Below are 26,330 nucleotides of genomic sequence, written 5' to 3'. Positions count from 1 at the left end.
GCCTGGCCCTGCCAGCGTGCTTTCTGGTCTAGAGGGGCGGGTAGCCTGGCCCAGCCAGCGTGCTTTCTGGTCTAGGGGGGAGGGTAGCCTGGCCCAGCCAGCGTGCTTTCTGGTCTAGAGGGGCGGGTAGCCTGGCCCAGCCAGCGTGCTTTCTGGTCTAGAGGGGTGGGTAGCCTGGCCCAGCCAGTGTGCTTTCTGGTCTAGAGGGGCGGGTAGCCTGGCCCAGCCAGCGTGCTTTCTGGTCTAGAGGGGCGGGTAGCCTGGCCCAGCCAGCGTGCTTTCTGGTCTAGAGGGGCGGGTAGCCTGGCCCAGCCAGCGTGCTTTCTGGTCTAGAGGGGCGGGTAGCCTGGCCCAGCCAGCGTGCTTTCTGGTCTAGAGGGGCGGGTAGCGCATTGCTCAAGAGCTGGATAATATTGTTTCACCGATCTGAGGAAAGTTGGTAACCAAATGGTTACAAATGTCTATAACTCTTGAGAGCGTAAAATGAAACCAAATGGACCCGTATGGGTCTATTTGGTTTCATTTTACGCTCAAGAGTAAAATTATTGTTAAACATGTGCTTTACTTAATGTGCAAGAAGTCTACACAATTAGAGGATGTAGAAGAATTATTTTGATCAACGTCTGCGTGTTATATCTCTTAATTGTACCAACATCAATACAGCATGGAATTGTGGACAAAATATTATTCAACGATAACAAAATATTCTTTAGTTTTGGCTCCGACAGGCTAAACGTCATCAGATGGTGGTCCGTGGCTCAAATGGGTCTGAGAGGCCAAATGTCATCAGATGGTGGTCCGTGGCTCAAATGGGTCTGAGAGGCCAAATGTCATCAGATGGTGGTCCGTGGCTCAAATGGGTCTGAGAGGCCAAATGTCATCAGATGGTGGTCCGTGGCTCAAATGGGTCTGAGAGGCCAAATGTCATCAGATGGTGGTCCGTGGCTCAAATGGGTCTGAGAGGCCAAATGTCATCAGATGGTGGTCCGTGGCTCAGATGGGTCCGACAGGCCAAATGTCATCAGATGGTGGTCCGTGGCTCAAATGCTGAATAAATAATGGGCCTTGATATGAAAAGGGTTGAAAAGCACTGCTCTAAAGCAGGGGTTCTCAACCCGTGGGTCGCGACCCCTCGGGTGGTCGCCAAATTATTTTAGGGGGTCCCCAAATTATTTTCAAAAAGAAAAATTCTTATTTTCACGATTTTTCAAAAATAGCAGACCTACAAGCTCGTAGCGCGCCACTCGGTGGCGCGCTATGAGCTTGTAGATCTGCTATTTTTCAATAGCTAAATTATAACAATGCTTAAAACACCAAAAGGGGTTCCCGACCAAAATGGTTTAAGGTTATTGTAGCAGTCAATTTATATTGGGGGTCGGGAGGGGGCGGGGCGGGGGTCCCGAGACATTGCCAAAGCATTTCCGGGGGTCCCCGGCCAAAAACGTTGAGAACCCCTGCTCTAAAGTGTCAGCTACTTTAACTCTCAGCAGTGATGACGCACACATTAAGCATGCTCTGCGTCATGTTTACAATAGAACGAGAAGACCTTTGAAGTCTGCGTGGTAGCCCGCTGCAGTATCCAATAACAAAAACAGATTCCAATTCCTTAATTACTGCTGACTCGCCTCCTCCGCACTCGGTCCTCCGACGTCACCGGGAAATAGTTAATTTGCTTTTGGAGGAGTCGAGAGACGCTTGGAATGAGGATCACTCGGAACATCAAATTTCAAACGTTTCGCGGATGTGTTTTGTTACACTGTCGGGGGGGGGGGGGATTGGGATCCAAACGATGTGTTGTGGGGCTTCAAAGGGATGATTTAGAGGCGGTGAAACGTTGTATCTGCTGATATCCTAATAATGTCAACATGTATATTGTATAACACCGTGATGCATGTGAAATGATATCCTAATAATGTCAACATGTGTAACACAGTGATGCATGTGAAATGATATCCTAATAATGTCAACATGTGTAACACGGTGATGCATGTGAAATGCGTCCCACGTATTTGACAGTGATAAAAAGCTACTGAAGCAACACATTAAATAATGGTTTGATTGATCTTTATTTACACAGTCCTGTTTAGTATGCATGGGTGTGGGAAAGGCAAACACATACATTCATATAGAGAGTAATACCCATGTACCTGTCTAGATACTTCCTTAATGTTAACAAAGTCCACACCCACAACACCAGAGGGAGTGCAACGAACCATGTACAACCCAGATTCGGCACAAACAAGGGACTAAATTATTTTCGCTCCTATGCCACCAAAATGTGGAACGCCCTACCAACAGTCATTAAGACATGCAAATCCCTTGACTCCTTCAAAACCGCTCTCAAAGGGCACCTACGGACGGCTGCAATTCGAAACTGGCCCCCGTAAAAATCTGAATCCCCCCCCCCCCCCCTCACTGTATATATATATGTCTCTTCCTGTTCTGTTCTTTGACTATATAGAAGTGTCTATTTGTACGTCTCTAAATGTTTTGATGAATTGAACATGGTGGACCCTCTTGTAAACAAGTGTAATGCTTAATTGGGTCGTCCACTCACAGTTAACAGTCTTTGTATTGAGTTTGTGCTTGAAATGTACTGTAATTCTGCAAACTGTTAATAAATATTTCAATCAATCAATCAAACCGAGTCAACAAACATGCCATCTGGAGGAGGCGAGTAGGTTGGCATTTTGACTAATGGAATTTAGCTATTCATAGTCCCACCTGCTCGAGTCCTCTGGACTCCCATCTGATCCTCACCTGCTGGCCCGGTACTTGAAGTACACTCGCTGATCCTCACTCCAAGCGACTTGGGGAGCCTCATCTCGACTCGCCTGTCGGTTCATCCAAAAGCAAACACACACACAGCAAATCATGAATCAAATCAGCCCCAGACTTAAATCACATGTCGCCAGGGTAATACTTTGTATTACTTGACTGATTACTTGGTTGTTTGCTGAGCTTTGGCTGCCTGCTGCAACTCATTTATTATCTTCAGTCAGTTTGGATGGGGGACACTGTCATTAATCCCGCCCTGAATTGTATTCCAAGTCTGTACAAACACAACATACTTTTCAATGCATGGCCTTTCCCCCATTGCTCTGAGCCAGAGTTTAAGCTATTATTATTATTATTATTAATGCATGGCCTTTCCCCCATAGCCTGGCTAATAAACCAGACTAATATCACACAACACTGTCGCGGTATATTAGTCTGGGCTGGCTCCACTTGGATTTCATTTCCCGGGGGGCGGGTTCAAACATTTTCTCTTTGACGCAATTGGTCAGTGCTACTGTCAGTCAAAGGTCTCAAGCGTTGAACGTCACTGTACCAAAGCCCGCCCATATTGCATACCGTGTCCCGATTGGTCCGACCTGTTCTCGGTTGTAGGAAAGAGGCGTGCTACTGAGCCTCGCCAGACCGTAATCCGCTGGTAGGCAATTTTTTTTTGCCAACGGTCTGGTTTATTAACCAGGCTATTTCCCCCATTGCTCTGAGCCAGAGTTTAAGCTATTATTATTATTATTATTATTATTAATGCATGGCCTTTCCCCCATTGCTCTGAGCCAGAGTTTAAGCTATTATTATTGCATAGTTTTTGAGGGGCATTAGCCCCTCCTCTCTTCAGCTATTAGTGTAGATTCTTGTCTTACACAAACAGTAAATTCCCATTGATAATGAATGGAGAATTTACATCATTATGTAGACGAGCAAATCGGCTATTTTTTGTCCTACACAAAGATTAAATTCCCATTGACAATGAATGGATGATGTACGATGATAAGAGCACCCCTCACTTCACACGGGTGTGATATTTATAGCTTTAACCCATTTTCTACCTGAGATCAGATTCTAAAAATGTCTTCTACATCCTGACAGTTTTCTGAAAAGGCGAGGTTTCTGTGTCAGTCGTTCTTCGATTTAAAAAAAATAGCAGACCTACAAGCTCGTAGCGCGCCACTCGGTGGCGCGCTATGAGCTTGTAGATCTGCTATTTTTCAATAGCTAAAGCATAACATAATGCTAACACCAAAAGGGGTTCCCGCCCAAAATGGGCTAAACGGGTTGGCTGTTCTGTATGTACAGTACCTGAATCACACTGACTGGTTTCCCTGGCCTTGACCCTTGACCCTTGACCCTGGTATCCGCTGTGGATTTTCTGTAACCCTTTATCTTTTGTAGTTCATTTGGGATGTTTTTTTCCCTCCTCGTTTCCTAGGTATTCTGTTGTTTTGTTAATATTTTTTGAGGGGCCTATATACAGCTTTTGTCCACACGCATCTCATATTTGCCATTGACAATGAAAGGAAAAATTAGGTCATATGTCCTTCAAATATGACGTAAATCGGCTAACCAATCATATAAATTCAGTTGTTCATGAGATGATGTATGATGATGTATAATAATGATAAGAGCGCCCCTCACTTCACACGGGTGTGATTTTTACTTGGCCCACCACTGTTGTTTTAAATGTGTGTCATTGATAGTTTGATTTGATTTAATTGCCCTGTGCCTTGCACGCGCACACACACACACACACACACACACACACACACACACACACACACGTGCGCGCGAAGTTGGAGATTCATGGCCCACCCAGCTATGCAACACCCGTTGTACCCGTGTCAGAATCTCCTTTCCACCCATCTGTCTGTTATGCCCATATATGGAGATTTCTGTATCTGTCTCTCATGTGTGATGTCATGAAATCTACAGGTGAGGAGACTTAGGGCCGATTCATACTCCTATTTTACCGCTGTTTCGGCGCTGTAGTGCCGAAATGATTTCGGCTCGTCAGAAATTTTCAGTAGCACCGAAGAGCCGACTTTAGGACGGTACCCGCCCCCCCCGAACCTCAAATGACGTCACATTGTAGGCTCTACAGCGCCGAACCGACTTTTATTCGGCTCTAAAATAGGAGGCTCAGTAGCCTTAGGCTCAGTAGTTCCACTGGCAGAGCCTGACCATGGGGCCTTTTGTGGTGGTTCTGGACAACCGTGTATCTTACCGACTCGACACCAGACACTGCACTCCCTGCGGTGGTGTGGAATGTGTGTGTCAAATGTTTGGGTTCTCAAGTTACATGGATTACAGACGCACACGTGCATTTATAGTAGGATGATGAACTTTATTACTTGCGCTCTGCTCGCGCAAGTAATGATGAACTCTATGACGGCTGCGTATGTCGGTGACTCTTTCGGCCAATCAGCGATTGTGAATTTTTGGTGGTAGTTGGCTGCGTATGTCAGTGGCCCCTCGACCGATTGTATTGACCCCGTATGTTGGTGGCGTCGCTCGGCCAATCAGGGATTGACTGATGACGTAACTATGTATGTTTATCTAAAAATGGAGATATGTGGATGACATCACCAATTTGAGTTAATTGCACTCTCTGCTCGACTGCTCGTGCACAAGTACAACTTGTGTGCAAAGCTCAAGTTGGCAGCTCGACAGAGTGCATTTCTAGTTTACAGTGGCGTGCACAGATAGACACTAGGGGGTGCTAGAGCACCCCCTGCCCTTTTGGCAATGTGCCCTTTTGAAAAAAAAAAAAAAAAGATTTTTTTTTTTTTTGATTTTTCAAAAATAGCAGACCTACAAGCTCGTAGCGCGCCACTCGGTGGCGCGCTATGAGGTTGTAGATCTGCTATTTTTCAATAGCTAAAGCATAACATAATACTAACACCAAAAGGGGTTCCCGCCCAAAATGGGTTAAGGCAACCGGACGGTTCCACGCACTGCACAAGGTGCCCTTTTTTTTACTTGAGCACCTGCCCCTCTAAATGTCTGTGCACGCCACTGCTAGTTTATATAGCAGGGGTGGGCAACTTTGACCGTGGAGAGGGCCACTATATTTCCACACTCACTCCAGAGGGCTGCATTGCATATTACTGTCGTAGAAAAAATAGCCGATCTACAAGCTCAAAACGCGTCGTGCTGCGACGCGTTTTGAGCTTGTAGATCAGCTATTTTTGCTATATATGAATTGAAATACCGAATTATTTTTTGCTTTTTTAAATTAGAAACCTGAAAAGTAACCTTTTTTGTATTGATTTTCAAATGGATTTAGTTTTAGTTATGATAACTTTATGAACTAAATACAAATTGTACACAAAAAGACAATACTACTAATACTAGTCGTTAAGTACTAGTCATTTAATACTAGTCATTAAGTATAATTAAAGCAGGTCATATTTGCATGTTTGGAATTGCAACAGCTGAAATCAATACTATATCAGTATTCTGATATTAACCTGTGGGCTGCATTGGGTGAAGGTGGGGGCCGCATGTGGCCCACGGGCCGCCAGTTGCCCACCCCTGTTATATAGCATTAAAATGATTGTATTAGTCATACATGCAGCTAAAAGTAAGATGGTAAGATGGAAAAAAAAACATGAGCAAAGTGCTGTACAATACAGCAAAATAAATTGAAAATATAGCTGCTAGTAGCGATAAGACTTTCTGGTTGGAGACCGGAGGTGACGTCACTTTTGTGTTATGCTGATTGGCTGAAGGGGTTGTCTGTCAACGCTGTACTCCCACAGGCGAAGCATTAGGGTCCAGCCTCGACACAAATGAATAGAAATGCAATTTCAAGTGGTTAACCAGGCTACGGAAATTCCAGAAGTGGATAGAGTGGATCGTATAATTCATACGGTCATATAATTGAGAGATCTAAAGGTCAGAGGTACTTTGACCAATCACTGTGAGCTTCAGTTCTTGACCGTTTCCCATGAACCTCTAGCATATTAACCTGACTCCGCCAGATGGGGCAGCAGAGAGTACACTGGGTTCCCCCCTCCTGCTCCCATCTGGGAACTCTCAGGCAGACTTGATGCTCCGGCCACAAAACGGCCTGGCCAATCAGCGGCAGCTAGAGGCGGGATCAAGGCAGCACTGTGTATGCCTTGATCCCGCCTCTAGCTGCCGCTGAGAGAGCCTGAGAGTCCCCAGATGGGAGCAGGAGGGGGGAACCCAGTGTACTCTCTGCTGCCCCATCTGGCGGAGTCAGGTTACTAGCATATTGCATCAGCACAGAACTGCCAGAACTACAAAAAGTGGCGGGAGAAGAAAAAACTGTAGAAAAACAATAGGGGCCTACGGCCCTTTGGGCTTGGTCTCTAAAAATACAAAAGGAGCTATAAATTAAAAATCAAAATAAATACAATAAGATACAATAAGATGCTAATTCAAATCTAGATTGAAGAGATGTGTTTTCAACTGGTGCTTGAAGACGTTTACTCCTTGACTTCTTGAGGTAATGTACGGTATTCCACAGAATACTAAATGCAGAGTCACCAATGTTCTGGGTTTTGATTGTAACCTCCAATAATCCAGCAGCGGGACCTGACTCCTCTTGGGGGGCAAACATGATGTCAGTGAATCGGTGAAGTACAAGTAGGCCCATGGGACCCAGGCTTTAAAACCACGCAGACTGGCGTTGAAATCAATTCTAAATGGCACAGGGGGCCAAGTAGCTAAAGACAGGGGTGAGATTGCTTTCGCCTCCCAATTCTCGTCAGTAGCCTATAGCAACAGAAATTAGAATTAGTCTCTCTATAGACCTCCTAGGGTTAAATAAAAGCATCCTGTTGAGATCAAAATGGCAGCACCGTGGCAATGTTTCGTTTGATAAGAGAGGTGAAAGATGTCTCGATCAACCTTTTTCTAATGAGGCTGTGACTCGTGCTGCTACAGCAGTGTACTCTCTGCTGCCCCATCTGGCGGAGTCAGGTTATGTGACTCGTGCTGCTACAGCAACAGGAGATACTGGAACTCTTCCTCCACCTTCTTTAGATCACTGGTTCTTAAAGTGGGGTCCTTGAGGGGGTCCAGCGGGTACCCAACTAAATGATTGATATACCTTGGAACCAAATGGACCCTTACGGGTCTAACTCTGACAATGTATAAATGGAATGTTGATGGGGTCCCAGAGGGGGGATCCATTGCCTAAAACATATCAAACTGGCGGTCCTAGAAATGAAAATGTTTGAGAAACACTGCTATACACCATAGCTTTGTGGCCTTCATCAAGCTTATATCCATAAGCATTCAAATCTGACCAGTGAAGTGGATATGTACAGTAGCTACCGGGAGATGCGGACAATGAAAAGCACTCTAACTGCTGTGCCTCCTCGCTTCTGCATTTTAACACCATGGACTTTTGACGACAGTGGGACCCCAAGCTCACTCACCAGGTCCTGCCGAAGCCTGGTCGGTCCCCTCAAGTTATTCACATGCACTAATTGTGACAGTCTAATAATGTAGAACCAACCACCACATGATGAGGGTGCAGTGAAGGCATATTCGCAGATCTTACAGTATGTACAAACACACAAACACATAGGCGCATGCACACATGCACACTAAGAGGCAGAAGCGATTGAGGTTGGCGTCGTCGTGGTTTGACGTCTCTGTCCATTGAGACCCAGACCTGTGAAACATCTGCCGGTCTGGCTGGTTGGATGGTTCTCTGTCCTCCTCACGCGATATCGAGGAGGCATGAGCGTCTGCGCCATCGCCACGGAGCGTCATCCTCAGAGCCTTAGTCTTGCGTACCGTCTGCTGGGCCAGCTTGTTGAACTGCTCCCTGTCCTCACGCCACATCTTGGAGGCGTGGACGTTCGCGGCGCTCTCTTCGTTAGGATCTGCTAGCATGCTGACCACCGACAGCAGGATTTTCTCCACACTCTGGGCGGGGCTCCACCTCTCTTTACTGCTCTCATATCCCATAGTGTCGTCGCCGGGAGCATGGAGGATCGAGATACACACTTTGCCGTCTGGATAGATGTTGGGGTGGAACATATCACAGGTGAACTTCATCCTGGGGGGGCTGAGTGGATAATCAGAGGGGAAAGTCAGGATGGCAGAGAACATGCCTCCTTCAAAACACGTGTCCTCTGGACCCATGATCACAGCTTCCCATTCGAAGAAGTTCTCATCGCTGGCAGGACCTGCGACGATTCCCTCAGGCGGGTTCGTGGACAGCTGCTTATATTCGGTCATGAGCCGTTTCAACGCGTTCCGAGCCATTATGACCTAAGGTAGAGACAAAACAGGAAACGATATCTACCTTTTCCGTGTGTTTCTTCACAATGAAGCTGTCGCCACGGCTGAGGTGCCTTATATGAACGGTTTCATTGTTTATTTATGACGTCAGCAGTTGCCTGACCACCAACTAGCCCATTCAAAGTAGCAGATAAGTGAAAGAATCGTTCAAATGGTGATACAAGCATGAACTTTGGTACATATACTCTTCAAATCCAACTCTTTTCAAAAATACTGCTAGCCACGCAAAATTCCAAGATGGCGACCCCAAAAATCCAAGATGTCCGTCCAGAAATGTGCTTTTTTGAGTGGTGCAAACCACTCCAACAACTGGCTTCGTACCCGTGTTTGTTCGTACCAAAAAAACGAGCATGGTTGCTATGGTTAGCAACCAAAAAAACGAGCATGGTTGCTATGGTTAGTATGTGACGTCACTGACATCACAGATACAGTAACTATAACAATAAATGTGTAGTTGCACCACTCAGTTCACACGGGTGTGATTTTTCCTTTATAACTTGAAATGCATTGATTTTATTTAAGCCCCATAAATGTATTGAAGGCGAATATAAAGTTGGGCATTGCGGATATGTTGGTGCCAAGTACATGTCTGTATCTATTACGGTTCTTGATATACAGCATATAGGTACTTTTACAGACTCGGGAGAGCTAGACATTTTTAACATTGATTGTTGTTGTGTGAAATGAAGAGAATATGGTAATACAAATGTTATTTTCATTTTCAGTAAGGTTATAACATAACATTCTAAATGCAAGATGGCATCCAAGATGGCTGCCATTAACTTTAAGTAATCATATTTTAGCAACTATGACACATGACTTTTTGGCGTGCACCTGTTTTTGGTCTATCAAATTATAGGTACTTTTACAGAATTGGGAGAGCAAAAATATGAGTTTGAGACCCACACAAGTGTAGTGTTACACCTCACAGAGCTGTACACCCGAGACCCAGTTTATAGCACTTGCACCTGCTACGCCAGATTTACTGCCACATTTGGTGAGCTGTTCGCAAGATTTGGCTATTGGAGAGTTGGCTGTCCAGAAGACCTGCCATTCCTCACCAACCTTCTGCCATCCCCAGTCTGCAGGGTCCGCTGCTTCTGGCACTGGGTTGCCTGGGCCCACGCACAACCAGCCTGGTAGGCAGAGTCCTCTGCTTCTGGCTGACACTGGGTTGCCTGGGCCCACGCACAACCAGCCTGGTAGGCAGCACGCCTGGTGTGTTGGAGCAGAGCTGCTCTGGTTCGTGGGATTGACTCATAAGGCCTCTGTTTTCTGGTGAACATCCACAGTAGCAGCTGTGCTGGATCTGTCTCTCGGTCACTATACTCCACTGTGGGAGGGTAAATACCCAGTTTGGAGAATACAGGCGAGGCCTCTGGACATAATGTCCCATGTCTGCCAAGCAGTTTTATTGCCTTTGTTACGGAAGGCTGACACAGTGTCACATCATGTAAACGCGTGAAAGAATAGCACGCCTTTGACCTTCTCCTGGCCAACATAGTGAAATAGGTCATGCACATTGATCCAGCGCAGGCTCTGACCTTGCCTAAATGCAACCCACGTCTTTTGTAGTCCAGCCTCTTGAAGAGCAGCAATGACACTTAGTGCTTAGACGAGAACATCTGTCATTTTCCTTGATTATGATGGATTGGCTACCATGTTCTGCAGCATGTTTGGCGTCCACAAAGATGCGGCTGTCAGCTTCCTCGTGAGAGCATTTATCCAGTCCATCAAGACTAGTTTCATGAGTGCTGAGAACAGCAGGTCCCTTTTTTTGACAATCACCATATTTGGAGCAAACATTTGTGCAACCTTGTCGGCAAGAAAGTGGTACAACTCTGTCTTGTTGTCATTGTGCCTCGGAAAGTTGTAGTAGGAAAGTAGATGGCATGGTGTTATTTGTCACCTTGCGTCTTGGCCACGTTTGGACCTGGTTTCAGCTTTAAGACTTTATGGGGTGTACACATCAAAGACCAGATGTGTCACCATGTACTTGGTGGTGTACATGTGTATCATAGGAAGTCGAGAGCTGCATAGTCCTCAAATGTCTTGGATCTTTTTGGTGGCAGGGCATTGACCAAAGCTGACCCAATGAGATGAGAACGTCTGCCTCAGGTTCTTTGTCAACTGGTGGGACATACTGTTATGGAAAAGAATTAGGAAGACATAGTAGTTGTTGACATCTTCAGTTTATTCAGTGACAGTCAGAAGCAGACAACCAAACCCCAGAGACCAGCTACCATCTCTCACACAGTTCTCGGTGTCATCCTTCTCTCTCTACTCCGCTCTCTCCCTCTCTCCTCCACTCTCTTTTTATAATGTCCGAGAGGGAGAGCTTTTCCAACCAATCGTGTGAGAAGCCCTTGTTTACAAGCGCAGTTTCCCGCCACTCCTGGAACCCTCATCCTTATCAGAGTCCACTGCATGGCAGCACATCCTCTCCCGTCCCCAGAGACAGGGAGAGGTGCCCAGTACATGAAGAACAGCACGTAGCCTATTATTTCACAATATTATATGTCTGGAACACAAGGCTTGCACAATTATGTCTATATGATAAAAATCATAACAATACGTCTCACGGATAGATGTCAGCTGAGACTTCTGGCAAGAGTACAATCTTCCACCCTTGCTCAATGCAACAGGGAAGGACCTTCCTCCAGCCTTGCTGGATCCAGGATCAATGGCATTTGCTGGATTTCATGAAACATCGGTATGTTGGTAGCCACCATAGCATAACCATTATGTTCAATGTTGTAATGAGTTCGAGGTGATATTAGGTCTGTGTCTGTGCTGTCTTTTTGACAAAGACAACATTTAGACCAGTCAGTTTGTGTTTTTACAAACATGGGGTTTGAATCTGCCATTTTGGGTTTTGATTAAGGCCGAGGGGCTATCCTTTTTACCACCAAAATCGAATAACACACATTCCTGTATGGGATACAACTAGGTTCAGTTATAGTTTAACCTACACCTAGCCCGATCATTCATCCAGTGCCATTTAAGTCCTGTGTGTACACCATCCGGGTAACTGAAGCCCTGTTACCTTTAGCTCGGCTCTCCCGCGCTGGCACACCCTGTCAATTCAGGTGCGGCTATCCAACTATATCACTAACTAAAAACTATGGTTTACTAGCTAATGGATATGGGGCTGTCAGACAGCATTTGGGACACTAAACTAAACTATACTACATCTACAACAGGGGTGGGCAACTTTGACGATGGAGAGGGCCACTATATTTCCACACTCACTCCCTATAGGGCCATATATTGCTGTCGAAGCAAAAATAGCGTGACGCGTTTTGAGCTTGTAGATCGGCTATTTTTGCTATGTTCGAATTGAAATCTTGATTTTTTGCTATTTTTGAATTGGAATCCTGAAAATGTACATTTTTATGCCATTTCAAATGCCTTTAATTATACTTGTGTTGAGCAATGAGCTACTAATTTAGACTAGAAGTTTAGAAGTAATTACAGCGGGTCATTAACCTGAGGGCCGCATTAAGTGAAGGTGGGGGCCGCATGTGGCCCCCGGGCCGCCAGTGGCCCACCCCTGATCTACAAGGATAATGAAGCATTAGTATATCTAGATCAGCTGACACTGAACCCCATGCTGAGTTACACAGCAGTGATGCCACCAGTGTGCCCTGGTTGTGCTGAGTTACACAGCAGTGATGCCACCAGTGTGCCCTGGTTGTGAGTTACACAGCAGTGATGCCACCAGTGTGCCCTGGTTGTGTTGAGTTACACAGCAGTGATGCCACCAGTGAGCCCTGGTTGTGTGCTGAGTTACACAGCAGTGATGCCACCAGTGTGCCCTGGTTGTGTGTGAGTTACACAGCAGTGATGCCACCAGTGTGCCCTGGTTGTGAGTTACACAGCAGTGATGCCACCAGAGTGCCCTGGTTGTGAGTTACACAGCAGTGATGCCACCAGTGTGCCCTGGTTGTGAGTTACACAGCAGTGATGCCACCAGAGTGCCCTGGTTGTGAGTTACACAGCAGTGATGTCGCCAGTGTGCCCTGGTTGTGTGCTGAGTTACACAGCAGTGATGCCACCAGTGAGCCCTGGTTGTGTGCTGAGTTACACAGCAGTGATGCCACCAGTGTGCCCTGGTTGTGTGTGAGTTACACAGCAGTGATGCCACCAGTGTGCCCTGGTTGTGTGCTGAGTTACACAGCAGTGATGCCACCAGTGTGCCCTGGTTGTGTGTGAGTTACACAGCAGTGATGCCACCAGTGTGCCCTGGTTGTGAGTTACACAGCAGTGATGCCACCAGAGTGCCCTGGTTGTGAGTTACACAGCAGTGATGCCACCAGTGTGCCCTGGTTGTGAGTTACACAGCAGTGATGCCACCAGTGTGCCCTGGTTGTGAGTTACACAGCAGTGATGCCACCAGAGTGCCCTGGTTGTGAGTTACACAGCAGTGATGCCACCAGTGTGCCCTGGTTGTGAGTTACACAGCAGTGATGCCACCAGAGTGCCCTGGTTGTGAGTTACACAGCAGTGATGCCACCAGAGTGCCCTGGTTGTGTGAGTTACACAGCAGTGATGCCACCAGTGTGCCCTGGTTGTGTGCTGAGTTACACAGCAGTGATGCCACCAGTGTGCCCTGGTTGTGAGTTACACAGCAGTGATGCCACCAGAGTGCCCTGGTTGTGTGTGAGTTACACAGCAGTGATGCCACCAGTGTGCCCTGGTTGTGTGAGTTACACAGCAGTGATGCCACCAGTGTGCCCTGGTTGTGTGCTGAGTTACACAGCAGTGATGCCACCAGTGTGCCCTGGTTGTGTGAGTTACACAGCAGTGATGCCACCAGTGTGCCCTGGTTGTGAGTTACACAGCAGTGATGCCACCAGAGTGCCCTGGTTGTGTGAGTTACACAGCAGTGATGCCACCAGTGTGCCCTGGTTGTGTGCTGAGTTACACAGCAGTGATGCCACCAGTGTGCCCTGGTTGTGAGTTACACAGCAGTGATGCCACCAGTGTGCCCTGGTTGTTACACAGCAGTGATGCCACCAGTGTGCCCTGGTTGTGAGTTACACAGCAGTGATGCCACCAGAGTGCCCTGGTTGTGAGTTACACAGCAGTGATGCCACCAGAGTGCCCTGGTTGTGTGAGTTACACAGCAGTGATGCCACCAGAGTGCCCTGGTTGTGTGCTGAGTTACACAGCAGTGATGCCACCAGTGTGCCCTGGTTGTGAGTTACACAGCAGTGATGCCACCAGTGTGCCCTGGTTGTGAGTTACACAGCAGTGATGCCACCAGTGTGCCCTGGTTGTGTGAGTTACACAGCAGTGATGCCACCAGAGTGCCCTGGTTGTGTGCTGACATTCACTCTATAGAGCGTCGCAGTCCCGCCCCCTACCCTGGACCAGGAAATGATTCTCCGTTCATTTTCCTCATAGACATTTCAGAAAGTATTTATTTAAAGACGTTTACGCCGCGGACAAAGCCAACTTGAGTCGTGACAAATCATGACAACAAACACAATTTTTTGGGCCGAACAAATAATTAGAAAGAAGAAAAAAACGGCAGGTTACAACACTTCTTTTGTTGTTTTTCTTCTTTGTAATTATTTGTTTGGTCCAAAATATTGTTTGTGTTGTCATGAGTTGTCACGACTCGAGTTGGCTTTGTCCGCGGCGTAACCGTCTTTAAATAAATACTTTAAGAAATGTCTATGGGAAAAATGCATTGGGATTCATTTCCTGGTCCATGGTAGGGGGCGGGACTGCGACGCTCTATTGCATTTGTAAGCTTTTATCAACGACTAAATGCTGTACTGCAATGGCCCCATTGGGTGCATAGAACAAAATCGGTTTGAGGGAAAGGAAGTTGAGCAGGGAGTCGCTTACCACCGTGGCGTGACTGGAGTAGGCCTTAACCTAACCACACCAAACTTATGCCAAACGTAACCATATCAACAATATTTATTCCATAATTATGCCTTGGACGTGTATACACGTCTTTAGATTCTAAACCATGGGGTGCCCTGGACATGTATAGGCGTCTTTTATAGGGCTTTTGATATAGTAGTGTAATCCTTTCTGTTTTCGGGCATGTGCACTGCCGTTCACTTCCTTGTTTATGGCTCCAAAATAATGTCTCGTAACTCCTAATTTAGGGAGTAGAGCTCTTCACGGGTCAATAATCCGAAATGAATCTGTGACATTTTACCAAGTCAAGTGAAAACCAAGTGAAAACCAAGCCCGAATGGATCCGATTCTGACCTGTTCCTAAATTTCTTTCAAATGGCGGCACTGTGCCCGACCGAGACCCAATGATTTCCGACATTCCGAGAGACCCGACCCAGCCAGGCAGACATAAATGTGGACTTTATGAAATAATGTGGACTTTATGAAATAATATAGCGGACAGATTGACCAATTACCATTTTATGATTAAAGCGAGAGAGAGAGAGAGAGGTTCCCTGCAGGCTGCAGCAGAGGGTGAGAGAGACTTGTCTCTTCTCTTCTCGTCTGCATTTAAAATTAACCAAACGGATAATTTGTTTATTACACAATCATCAGTTTTAGCAGCAAACAGGACGGCTTGCCTTGCGTGGTACGCTCTTGCCTTGCTGATCCTAAACCAGCATAATCATCACACAAGTAACACAGCCGTTCATGTCGCTGCTACACTGACCTGATCTTACAGTAGGTCAGCCTAAATTATCACACGTTTAAACATAACTGCAGTTTGAACGTTTTTTTCCTTTCCAGCGGAGCATATGCAGCGGACAGAGAGAGTCTCTACACTCTACAGTCAGACTGACACACAATCACACACTGATTGAATATTTTAACCCATTTTGGGCGGGAACCCCTTTTGGTGTTAGCATTATGTTATGCTTTAGCTATTTAAAAATAGCAGATCTACAAGCTCATAGCGCGCTACGAGCTTGTAGGTCTGCTATTTTTGAAAAATCACACCCGTGTTAAGTAAGTGGTGCAACGCCGGGGGGGGGGGGGGGGAATGACAGAGTTACCATGACATGGTTGAGAAATGACAGAGTTACCATGTGGGGGTCCCTCTACTGTACCCTCTACTGTACTGTACTGTACTGTCACTGTACTATACTGGCACACCCAAAATCACCATATATACAGTTAATATATGCGTGTGTGTTTGTGTGTGTGTTAGGTTGCGCACAGGTGGTGAAAAACAACCATGCTGTTTTCGTGCTCAGACGCACCCAGCCACCCACCCAGCCAGCCACCCACCCAGCCAGCCACCCAGCCAGCCAGCCACCCACCCAGCCAGCCACACACATAGTCACTTAAGGAAGTGGTTGCATCACTTAAAAATCGAAGAACGACAGGATGTAGAAGACATTTTTTGAATCTGATCTCAGGTCAAAATGGGTTAATAACATTTGCAACAACAAACAAAAGTACAGACAAGTACACACACATCACACACGCAGTAGGGCTACGGGTCTTCATCGGAACAAATCAGGCATTATAAAGATTGACAGACCCGAGATCCGCGGGGGATACGGCCGATACCGACCCTACCCGAGTGATTATGATACAAAGCGGCTCCGACCCGTGTGGGTCACGGGTCCTCTCGGGTATTTTCGGAATCATAGCATTACATTCACCCATTCACACACACATTCACACACCGACGCCAGAGGAAACCATGCAAGGCACCAACCTAAAATTAATTCAGTTAAACCAGGGGTTCTGTCCGGGAGTGAGAAGTCCTGGGTGGAGCGGGTGAGGGAGTCGGGACCGATGATGATTATTTCTGATTTATTGCAGTTGAGTTTGAGGAAGTTTTGTTGCATCCAGGTTTTTATTTCTGTGAGGCAGGTGGTGAGGGTGGAGTGAGTGGGATAATATTGGGATAGTTTCCAAAAGTAAAAAGAGAAAATTAGCTTAAGTTATGGCAAATCTGGGGGAAAAAATGCTTACCACTAGCTTTCTTCACAGATGTGTTCATAAAGGTGTCTACTATCACAGAAAAATGTGTTCCAACCCAAAGCATTAGTTTTGCACAAAAAACACTCAAATGCCTAAGGAGTGTTTCTTGTGCAAAACTAATGCTTGGAATGGATTCAGCATCATGAAAACCCCCTAGTTTGACATGTCACATGCTACTTAAAGTATAATGAAATTTGGAATTTTTTGCCTTATATTGGTTGATAATGGTATCCCAACTTTCAGCAGCTGTCACAAAGTTTCCCAAGGGAGTTGGGTTGGAACCATTTTTTCTGTGATAGTAGACACCTTTTTTCTGTGAAGAAAGCTAGTGGTAAGCATTTTTTTTGCAGATTTGCAACAACTTAAAGGGGCATTCCACCCATTTTCAACATTTTACTGTCATTAATATACCTTAGAGCTGTTGTGTGGAAATAATAAAAAAGTCCCCCCATTCTGTGTTTCCTAGAACTAGAGGTCTGAAAAAAAATCATTAACATGGTGAAACACATCTTGATGATGTCATCAAGATGCGTTTCACCATGTTAAAGATTTTTTTCATACTTACATAGTAAAATGTTGAAAATGGGTGGTTTCCCCTTTAAGCTAACTTGGTGCTACCAATTATACTAAGGTTGTGTTCCAGCCATGCAGGTCAGAGTCAGGCCTCATACACACGTATCAAACAAATACTGTGCTCTGCCTGTGATTAATGGCTGCCACAATGCAATTCCAATGGGAGTCACATGGTCTGACCAAACATTTGTCTTTGATTGCTGATTGCTGCCTCATCAAACACAAATGTGGTCAAACCATGTGACTCCCATTGGAATTGCATTGTGGCAGCCGTTAATCACAGACAGAGCACAGAACATTTGTTTGATACGTGTGTATGAGGCTTCAGGGTGCTGCTAGTTCTCTCGCTGACTGTTCGGTGTTCTCTCACCTCACTGGAAACTAAGCCAGCGGCTGTATGCGCTGCAATTAACTGAACGGAGTGACAATTATTATCTTGTGTAGCACCTAAAGGAAGTAACATTATACAACTATTTATATTTAATATATTATGGCTGAAAAAAGTCAACTAATGACAGCTCATGAAATGTAAGTGACCGCTAGGCCTCATTCACACATACCAAACACCAATCAAGCAAATTTGGTTTGGTCGTTTTTTTGGGCCACCACAATGCTTTTCCAATGGGAGTCACATGGTTTGACCAAACATTTTTGTTTGATGAGGGGGGAGGGGCAGAACACCACTAGCAATCAGCAATCAAACACAAATGTTTGATCAAACCATGTGATTCCCATTGGAAAAGCATTGTGGTGGCCCAAAACAACAACAAAACGACCAAACATTGCTTGATTGGTGTTTGGTACGTGTGAATGAGGCCCATGTCATCAATGGAGCGAGCTAGTCATCAATGGGAGTCCCACCGCATGCCAAACTAATCCATTTGGTTGGGAGTCTGACCCCATACTCTGAAACGCCGCCTAAGCCCATGGGAGTCTAACCCATACTCTGAAACGCAGCCGGAAACGCCACCAGCCGTTGTAGCGACTATCGACCTAGTCATGATTGCCTGCCTCCTAAGCTATGACACACGCAACGCGGAAGGGCTTATTTCACCCAACACTCATATGCACACACCTCAGCGGAAGGGCTGATTTCACCCAACACTCATATGCACACACCGCAGTGGAAGGGCTTATTTCACCCAACACTCATATGCACACACCGCAGTGGAAGGGCTTATTTCACCCAACACTCATATGCACACACCGCAGTGGAAGGGCTTATTTCACCCAACACTCATATGCACACACCGCAGTGGAAGGGCTTATTTCACCCAACACTCATATGCACACACCGCAGTGGAAGGGCTTATTTCACCCAACACTCATATGCACACACCGCAGTGGAAGGGCTTATTTCACCCAACACTCATATGCACACACCGCAGTGGAAGGGCTTATTTCACCCAACACCCATATGCACACACCGCAGTGGAAGGGCTTATTTCACCCAACACCCATATGCACACACACCGCAGTGGAAGGGCTTATTTCACCCAACACCCATATGCACACACCGCAGTGGAAGGGCTTATTTCACCCAACACCCATATGCACACACCGCAGTGGTAGGGCTTATTTCACCCAACACCCATATGCACACACCACAGTGGAAGGGCTTATTTCACCCAACACTCATATGCACACACCACAGTGGTAGGGCTTATTTCACCCAACACCCATATGCACACACCGCAGTGGAAGGGCTTATTTCACCCAACACTCATATGCACACACACCGCAGCGGAGCACGGCTAATGTTCTGAGTTAACGTGAGAGCAGGAAAGATGCACAACGGAAACAGTGTTTGTTTCACCTGAAAAATATGACTGTAATTTTTTTTTTTTCTTATTTCTTTTTTTAAGTTTATGGTCATGATAGAGATGAAACATGTATTCCTTTTAAAAATGAGCAAGGAAACAAAAGAAACAGACAAAGTCTCATCCCACCCAGTCCGCACTCCTGCAGTCAGCTAGGCTGTAAGTGGAAGTGGAAGGTAGGTCGTGGCTCAGGTGACAACCATAGGCTATTTTTATGGTTTGGCGCCGAAGGGGCACAGTCATCTAGAACAGGGATGGTCTGTATCTCTGTCATATGGGCCCACAGAAGCAGACCATATGTATGTGCCCAATGCAGTCTGCCCACAAAAGTAGACCAATCAGCATAGTTGTACTTGTACCGGAGAATAATTGCACAATAAAGCAGAAATTGGGAACGCTTAATTGTGATCATCATCAGTGTTTCTCAAACCCCATTCGTTCCAGTAAAGCCTATGATTGTTAAACACTTTGTTATAATATGTTATGTCAAGTATGGTTACGTTTCTGATCAATCAAATTGGCACTGCACATCCTAGGGAATATACACTTTAAATGTATTATTTAGACACTCAGCATAATGCTCCATTTTACTGTGGATGTTAAGCTGTTGCAAATGCAGCTTTGTTGTGTGTAAGGACTTTGGTTTAGAGGTGATGGCTTATAAATAAATATCACATTTTTCGAGACAAATGTCAACCTGTTTGTTGTTGTTGTTATGGATCTTATGGATTTGTGCTGAGCAGTGTTCCTTGTCTGCAGTGCTACTAAACCTTTTTCTTTTTTATTACTTTGGACAGGCAGGTTGTGCTAGCTTACTGCAGCTGCTACACTGTCTAAACAGCTTGCCTGGGGTCTCTCAGGGTTTGCTGTGACATAGTCTAAATGTTGTTGCAGAGAGGACTTAATTCCCACCCTGCCCAGAACCATTTTTTTCTTTCTGTGGGAAACGGAGTTGCTGAGCAAAGGATATTATGTTGCTGTCCTGACTCTCGACCCCACCTGTTTAGTATAGAGACTGATCTGGCGCAAAGCTCCGCCCCCTCCGCTATTCATGTCAGTGGAAGTTGCTCAGTGGCGTTTTGAAGCACCCGGAAGACTGCCGGAAGTACCGTCTCAGAACGTCTACTTCCGCATTTGACCACCACATTTTGGTGGTCAAATGCGGAAGTGCAACCGAGCGCTCAATGTTAAAGCCCAGCTGCACGGGGTTTCCCGGTCATGAATACACGGGTCCGCCTGTAGTCCCTCCACCTACCACTAGGGAGGAGAGCTTCAACGTTGAATAGCCTCACTGGCCCCTTGGTTCTACCACCTGCTGTTGGCAATGCAGCTGCAACTGTGGTGGGCTGGTAAATGTAGCAGCAGTGGTGGAAGGAAGAAATCCTTTTTTTTGTTGGGTAAAAGTAGCAATGCCACAATATTATAGACATACTCATTAAAAATGTTGTTTGGGTAAAAGTACAAATTGGTATTGGCATAAAAATATACACAGTAACTACTGAAATCTTTTCAAAATTTGTTTTTACTTTTTTTATAGCAGATCAACAAGTTCACGATGCGTTGCAATTTGACAATATATAGCTATTTGATTAATTGGTTAATGTATTTTATCTATTAAATACATCTAAATCTAGTAACTAAAGTTTTCAAGTGCAGTGAAAAGTGCAATATTAGCCTCAATATAAATTATTGAGAGATGGTGAAGTGAAAATGCCTCAACATTGGACTTGACACATTGACTTCCATAGACCTGGACCATAGTCTCTGTCTTATTTTTGCACCCAGGGTGCCGGCCCGATTCCGGCGAGCCGGCCTGCGTCCGAAACGGTTGACAGAGTTACCGTGTGGGGGTCCCTCTACTGTACCCTCTACTGTACTGTCCACACACATACTCACTTAAGGAAGTGGTTTGCACCACTTAAAAATAGTCATCAAGAATCATAAGGAAGCTAAGAACCTAGCATATGTCTAACAGTAGAAAAACTGTACAGTAAAACTATGAGTATACAATATAGAGTGCTATGTCTACAAAAATCACACCCATGTGAAGTGAGGGGTGCTCTTATCATGTCGTAAAATAAACACTATGCCTATTTGCTCAGACACTGACGTAAAATTCTCCATTCATTGTCAATAGGAATGTAATGTTTGTGTGGACAAAAATAGACTATAGGCGATTTGCTCAGACACTATACGTATTCATTGTCAATGGGAATTTAATCTTTAGGATAAAAATAGACACTAAGCTGATTTGCTCATCTACATATGACGTAAATTCTCCATTCATTGTCAATGGGAATTTAACCCATTTTGGGCGGGAACCCTTTTTGGTGTTTTAAACATTGTTATAATTCGGCTATGGAAAAATAGCAGATCTACAAGCTCATAGCGCGCCACCGAGTGGCGCGCTACGAGCTTGTAGGTCTGTTATTTTTGAAAAATCGTTAAAATGTGGCGCAAATCATTGGATATATATTTTTAACTAAAATATTTGCTTCTGGTGGGGTCCCTGGAACTACATATTTTGAGATGGGGGTCCATGGCCCAATAGAGATAATTCTGGGGGTCCTTGACATGAAAAAGGTTGAGCACCACTGACTTAATGGGTTTTTCAGAAAGAAAATAGGATTTAGAAGCCTTTTTTTAAATCGACCCCAGTCCAAAATGGAATGTTTGTGTAAGACGAACATCTACACTATAGCTAAATGTAGGAGGGTCTAGCGCCCCTCAAAAATGCTATCTAAAGGGCATACAGTAAATTGAGCCTTTGCAGGGCAAAATCTAGTTAATTTCCCCAAATACAGTATGCAGGGGTTGAAGCCCGGGTGTGTATAGTGTGGGTTGGTGTCAGTCAGGGGTTGAAGCCCGGGTGTGTGTAGTGTGGGTTGGTGTCAGTCAGGTGTAAATACAGTATGCAGGGGTTGAAGCCCGGGTGTGTATAGTGTGGGTTGGTGTCAGTCAGGGGTTGAAGCCCGGGTGTGTATAGTGTGGGTTGGTGTCAGTCAGGTGTAGGTGTAAATACAGTATGCAGGGGTTGAAGCCCGGGTGTGTATAGTGTGGGTTGGTGTCAGTCAGGTGTAGGTGTAAATACAGTATGCAGGGGTTGAAGCCTGGGTGGGTATAGTGTGGGTTGGTGTCAGTCAGGTGTAGGTGTAAATACAGTATGCAGGGGTTGAAGCCCGGGTGGGTATAGTGTGGGTTGGTGTCACAGGGGTTGAAGCCCGGGTGGGTATAGTGTGGGTTGGTGTCAGGTGGTTGAAGCCCGGGTGTGTGTAGTGTGGGTTGGTGTCAGTCAGGTGTAGGTGTAAATACAGTATGCAGGGGTTGAAGCCCGGGTGGGTATAGTGTGGGTTGGTGTCACAGGGGTTGAAGCCCGGGTGGGTATAGTGTGGGTTGGTGTCAGGTGGTTGAAGCCCGGGTGTGTGTAGTGTGGGTTGGTGTCAGTCAGGGGTTGAAGCCTGGGTGTGTGTAGTGTGGGTTGGTGTCAGTCAGGGGTTGAAGCCTGGGTGTGTGTAGTGTGGGTTGGTGTCAGTCAGGGGTTGAAGCCTGGGTGTGTGTAGTGTGGGTTGGTGTCAGTCAGGGGTTGAAGCCTGGGTGTGTGTAGTGTGGGTTGGTGTCACAGGGGTTGAAGCCTGGGTGTGTGTGTAGTGTGGGTTGGTGTCACAGGGGTTGAAGCCTGGGTGTGTGTAGTGTGGGTTGGTGTCACAGGGGTTGAAGCCTGGGTGTGTGTAGTGTGGGTTGGTGTCAGTCAGGTACTGTAGATGTCTTTTGGTTACTGATGACACTCTCACTGTATCATCACCGTCTGCATGTTGTTAATTAGTTTGTTGAGGGGAAAATGGCGAGGGGGAAAAAAAGATCCAGGGGAAATTTGTTTTCTGTTTTTAGATAATGATATACAAATTGTGTCGGCGGAAAATGAGTTTTGTTTCGCTTTTATGCACCACTGGTTTTAATTGAAACACCAAGAAGTTCTCTCTCACGTGATTAATCTTAATATTACTGAACTGAAGTTAGCTTTGTTCGGTTAGGAACGTCTCCCCAATTGAATTGACTTGGTTTGAAGTGAGAGTCAGATACCTTTCCTGTGCTGTTCCAAACCTCAGCTGCATGCACTTAAAAACTTTAAAACAAGACCCTCAATTAGTGTACGATAATGGGAGGTCGGAGCGCAGGTTAATTGCTTTTGAATAACCCTCAGAAGCAGTGCTGTGGACCTCTTGCTCCAACGTACTCTCTTGTAACTGAAAAATACACTACAAATGTTTCTGCACTATATTGAAAATGAAAGTTGCAGAAATGTTGAATTTCTGCAACTGAGTGTAGAGGCTGAGTATATCTGTGACTGCATCCAAATATCTATTATGTAGAAAAACAAACCAAGTACAGTAATCTAACCCGCTGTGGGGTTAGATTTTTTGATTCAATAACTAGTAGTAATACATGTGTATACATACATCATTATAGTTGAGCTGGGCAATAAATACATAGATATAGTATATATATATAGTACTGGTCTCGTAGTTTGGTAGTTCTAATGTTAGATATTGATAAATTGTTTTCCCTTGTATTAAAGGCTTCTACATTTGAGTGACACACATTTTCTGAACTCTCCTAGACAGAGTACAATTAAAGGACCACTTCACCACTTTTCAACTTCTCTTCCTATAATTGGTCCTAACTAATGTTCATGATAAAATGCCACCATTTTTTCCTACTCAGTCTGTGTCTCATAGGAAGGCTGTGGGCAGTTCAGAAACCCGTCCACCAGTGACATCATCGATGGTGAATCCAAGCTAATAGAAACGGCAGGCTTTCTTTTCCTGAAAAGTTGCAATGCAAAAGTTGAAGCCATCGTTTTCACGATAATAAAAATCTAAATATATTTTAAAACAAATCTTGTTTAAAAAAAAATCTGCCTAATGATGATGTCACTGGTGGACGGGTGTCCGAACTGCCCAAAGCCCTCCTATGAGACACAGACCACAAAAATGGTGGTGTTTTATCATGAACATTAGTGAGGACCAATTATATGAAGAGATGTTGAAAAGTGGTGAAGTGGTCCTTTAACAATGAACCCATAATGTACCTACCTGGCAGTCATATCCACATTGCTAATGATACTTTCTTCTTCTTTGTATGTAAAATGTATCTATTAGTCATCGCCACAATATTGGGCGTTTGTGTCTTTGATTTTGTCAATATCAGGCAGCCTTAGTTACAGTTCTTTGGATTGCTCTTAAAGCTTATGGTGAAGACAGAGAGAGTTTGGACTGGACATGGTGTCCCTGTCCTCTTAAAGCTTATGGTGAAGACAGAGAGAGTTTGGACTGGACATGGTGTCCCTGTTTGGGGGCATATCATTATTATTAGGGATGCACCGAAAGGGAAATTCTTGGCCGAAACCAAATACCGAATATAGGAAACAGTTGGCCGAATATCCGAATATGATTAATATTATATATCTTTGTTCCTACCATTGCTGTAATGGCAGTACCTTAAAGCTACTTGATTTATGGCAAAAATAAATGGTTATGGCAAAACTTAACTTAAATAATAATCACTGTTATGGGTCCATAAAACCTTTATTCAGTGGAATATCTATATAAAGTAATGAAACTATACATATACACTATATAGTGCTATGTCTGCAAAATGCATAAGTTTAGTTTTTGCATACGCCTGCCTGTAAGGTCGCTGAGGCTAGGGCAAGTGCTACGGCACGTACTATGGGCATTCATTCTACTGTTCTCTTCCTCTCCCTCTCCTACAGCGAGGTATCACTGTAAACAGGAAACGTAGTGTACCGTTCATCGCCACGCTGTGGAAACGGACCGTGGCCAACAGCGACGGGGCTCTGTGGACATGTGGTGCTGCAGAGAAGGTAGACGAGAAGGAGAGAGCAGGAGAAGTGGGACGGCAGGGGGGTGGACGACAGAGCCAGCTCGCCCAGAGAACCGCGGAGGAAGCCCAGAGAAGGACCATCTGTTCATTTCCATCCCCTGGTGTGAAGCACATCTCCCATGACCTCCTCCTCCTCCCCCTCCTCCTCCTCCGGTCCTCTGAGCTGCCAGACCTACAGGTACTGTACCTGCCACGTGCAGAGCTCCACAGTAATCACACGGTTTGCATACAGTATATATTTTTGTACAGTAGGCCTATATATGCTGTGTGTCTATCTCTATCTCTATCCGTGTATGAAATAAATGGTGAGAGAAAAGATAAAAAATCTCCCTCTATAGCTCACTAATAAGCCCGGCCTCGTTTTTTTTTTCTTTCTTTGTTTTTTTTTCCTTATATACATGTCAGCGTATTTGTGGCTGTAATTATAGGGTGGCTGCAAACCCCATTGACCAGGAACGGTTCTGTAAATAACGCAGGAAGTGCTTTATTGTCACAGCGATGTCAGCGAGCGGTGAGATTAATAACGTGGGTACATACAGTGGACCTGAGCCGTAATTGCTCTCAGGGGCGTTGTCTCGTGAAGTGTGTGTGTGTGTGGCGTGCACATGCACTTGCACACGTGTGTGTCGGTGTGCCAGACAGGGTACACTACAGTATATGTGCATGTATCTTTGTCGTGTGTGTGCATGGTGTGTGTGTGTGTGCGTGTGTGCGCGTGTGCGTGCGTGCGTGCGTGCGTGTGTGCGTGCGTGCGTGCGTGCGTGCGTGCGTGCGTGCGTGCGTGCGTGCGCGGCTCTAGGCGTCTGTATTTGTGTGTCAGAGAGGCACAGATCTAGCAGAGAATGCAGGCTGTGACTCCAGTGAGGGAAGCTGTAGGTAAATCACTGCTCTGCCACATTTATCACCGCTGCTGAAACATAATTAATGTGTTGTAGTAATGACAGGCATATTCTCTAACGACAGACATATGCACAGACATTTACAGCTCCATCCTGAGTGCAGCTATGATTAGATGCTCTGATGCACACA

General features: G+C 45.5%; 1 protein-coding gene and 1 long non-coding RNA gene across 2 annotated transcripts in view; one reads left to right on the top strand and one right to left on the bottom strand.

Annotated features, from left to right (window-relative positions):
* The window catches only part of LOC306920592 (ubiquitin-conjugating enzyme E2 G2-like), a gene marked incomplete at both ends in the record, with an annotated part of 35,365 nt that extends 26,329 nt beyond the window's left edge, over positions 1 to 9,036 (bottom strand). Inside the window, one exon of the mRNA XM_079497404.1 lies at positions 8,371 to 9,036. Within this exon, the coding sequence (XP_079353530.1) occupies positions 8,371 to 9,036 (666 nt within the window). The remainder of the gene's footprint in view (positions 1 to 8,370) is intronic.
* Positions 1 to 25,547, top strand: part of LOC306920456 — a 77,138-nt gene extending 51,591 nt beyond the window's left edge. The window contains exon 3 of the long non-coding RNA XR_013789663.1: positions 25,171 to 25,547. This is a non-coding gene — a long non-coding RNA (uncharacterized lncRNA). The remainder of the gene's footprint in view (positions 1 to 25,170) is intronic.
* The last annotated feature ends 783 nt before the right edge of the window (positions 25,548 to 26,330 follow it).

This window comes from Electrona antarctica (assembly GCF_951216825.1).
Source record: "Electrona antarctica genome assembly, chromosome: 3".
In the NCBI taxonomy this organism is placed as follows: Eukaryota; Metazoa; Chordata; class Actinopteri; order Myctophiformes; family Myctophidae; genus Electrona; species Electrona antarctica.
This window is presented reverse-complemented; position numbering and strand designations above follow the sequence as displayed.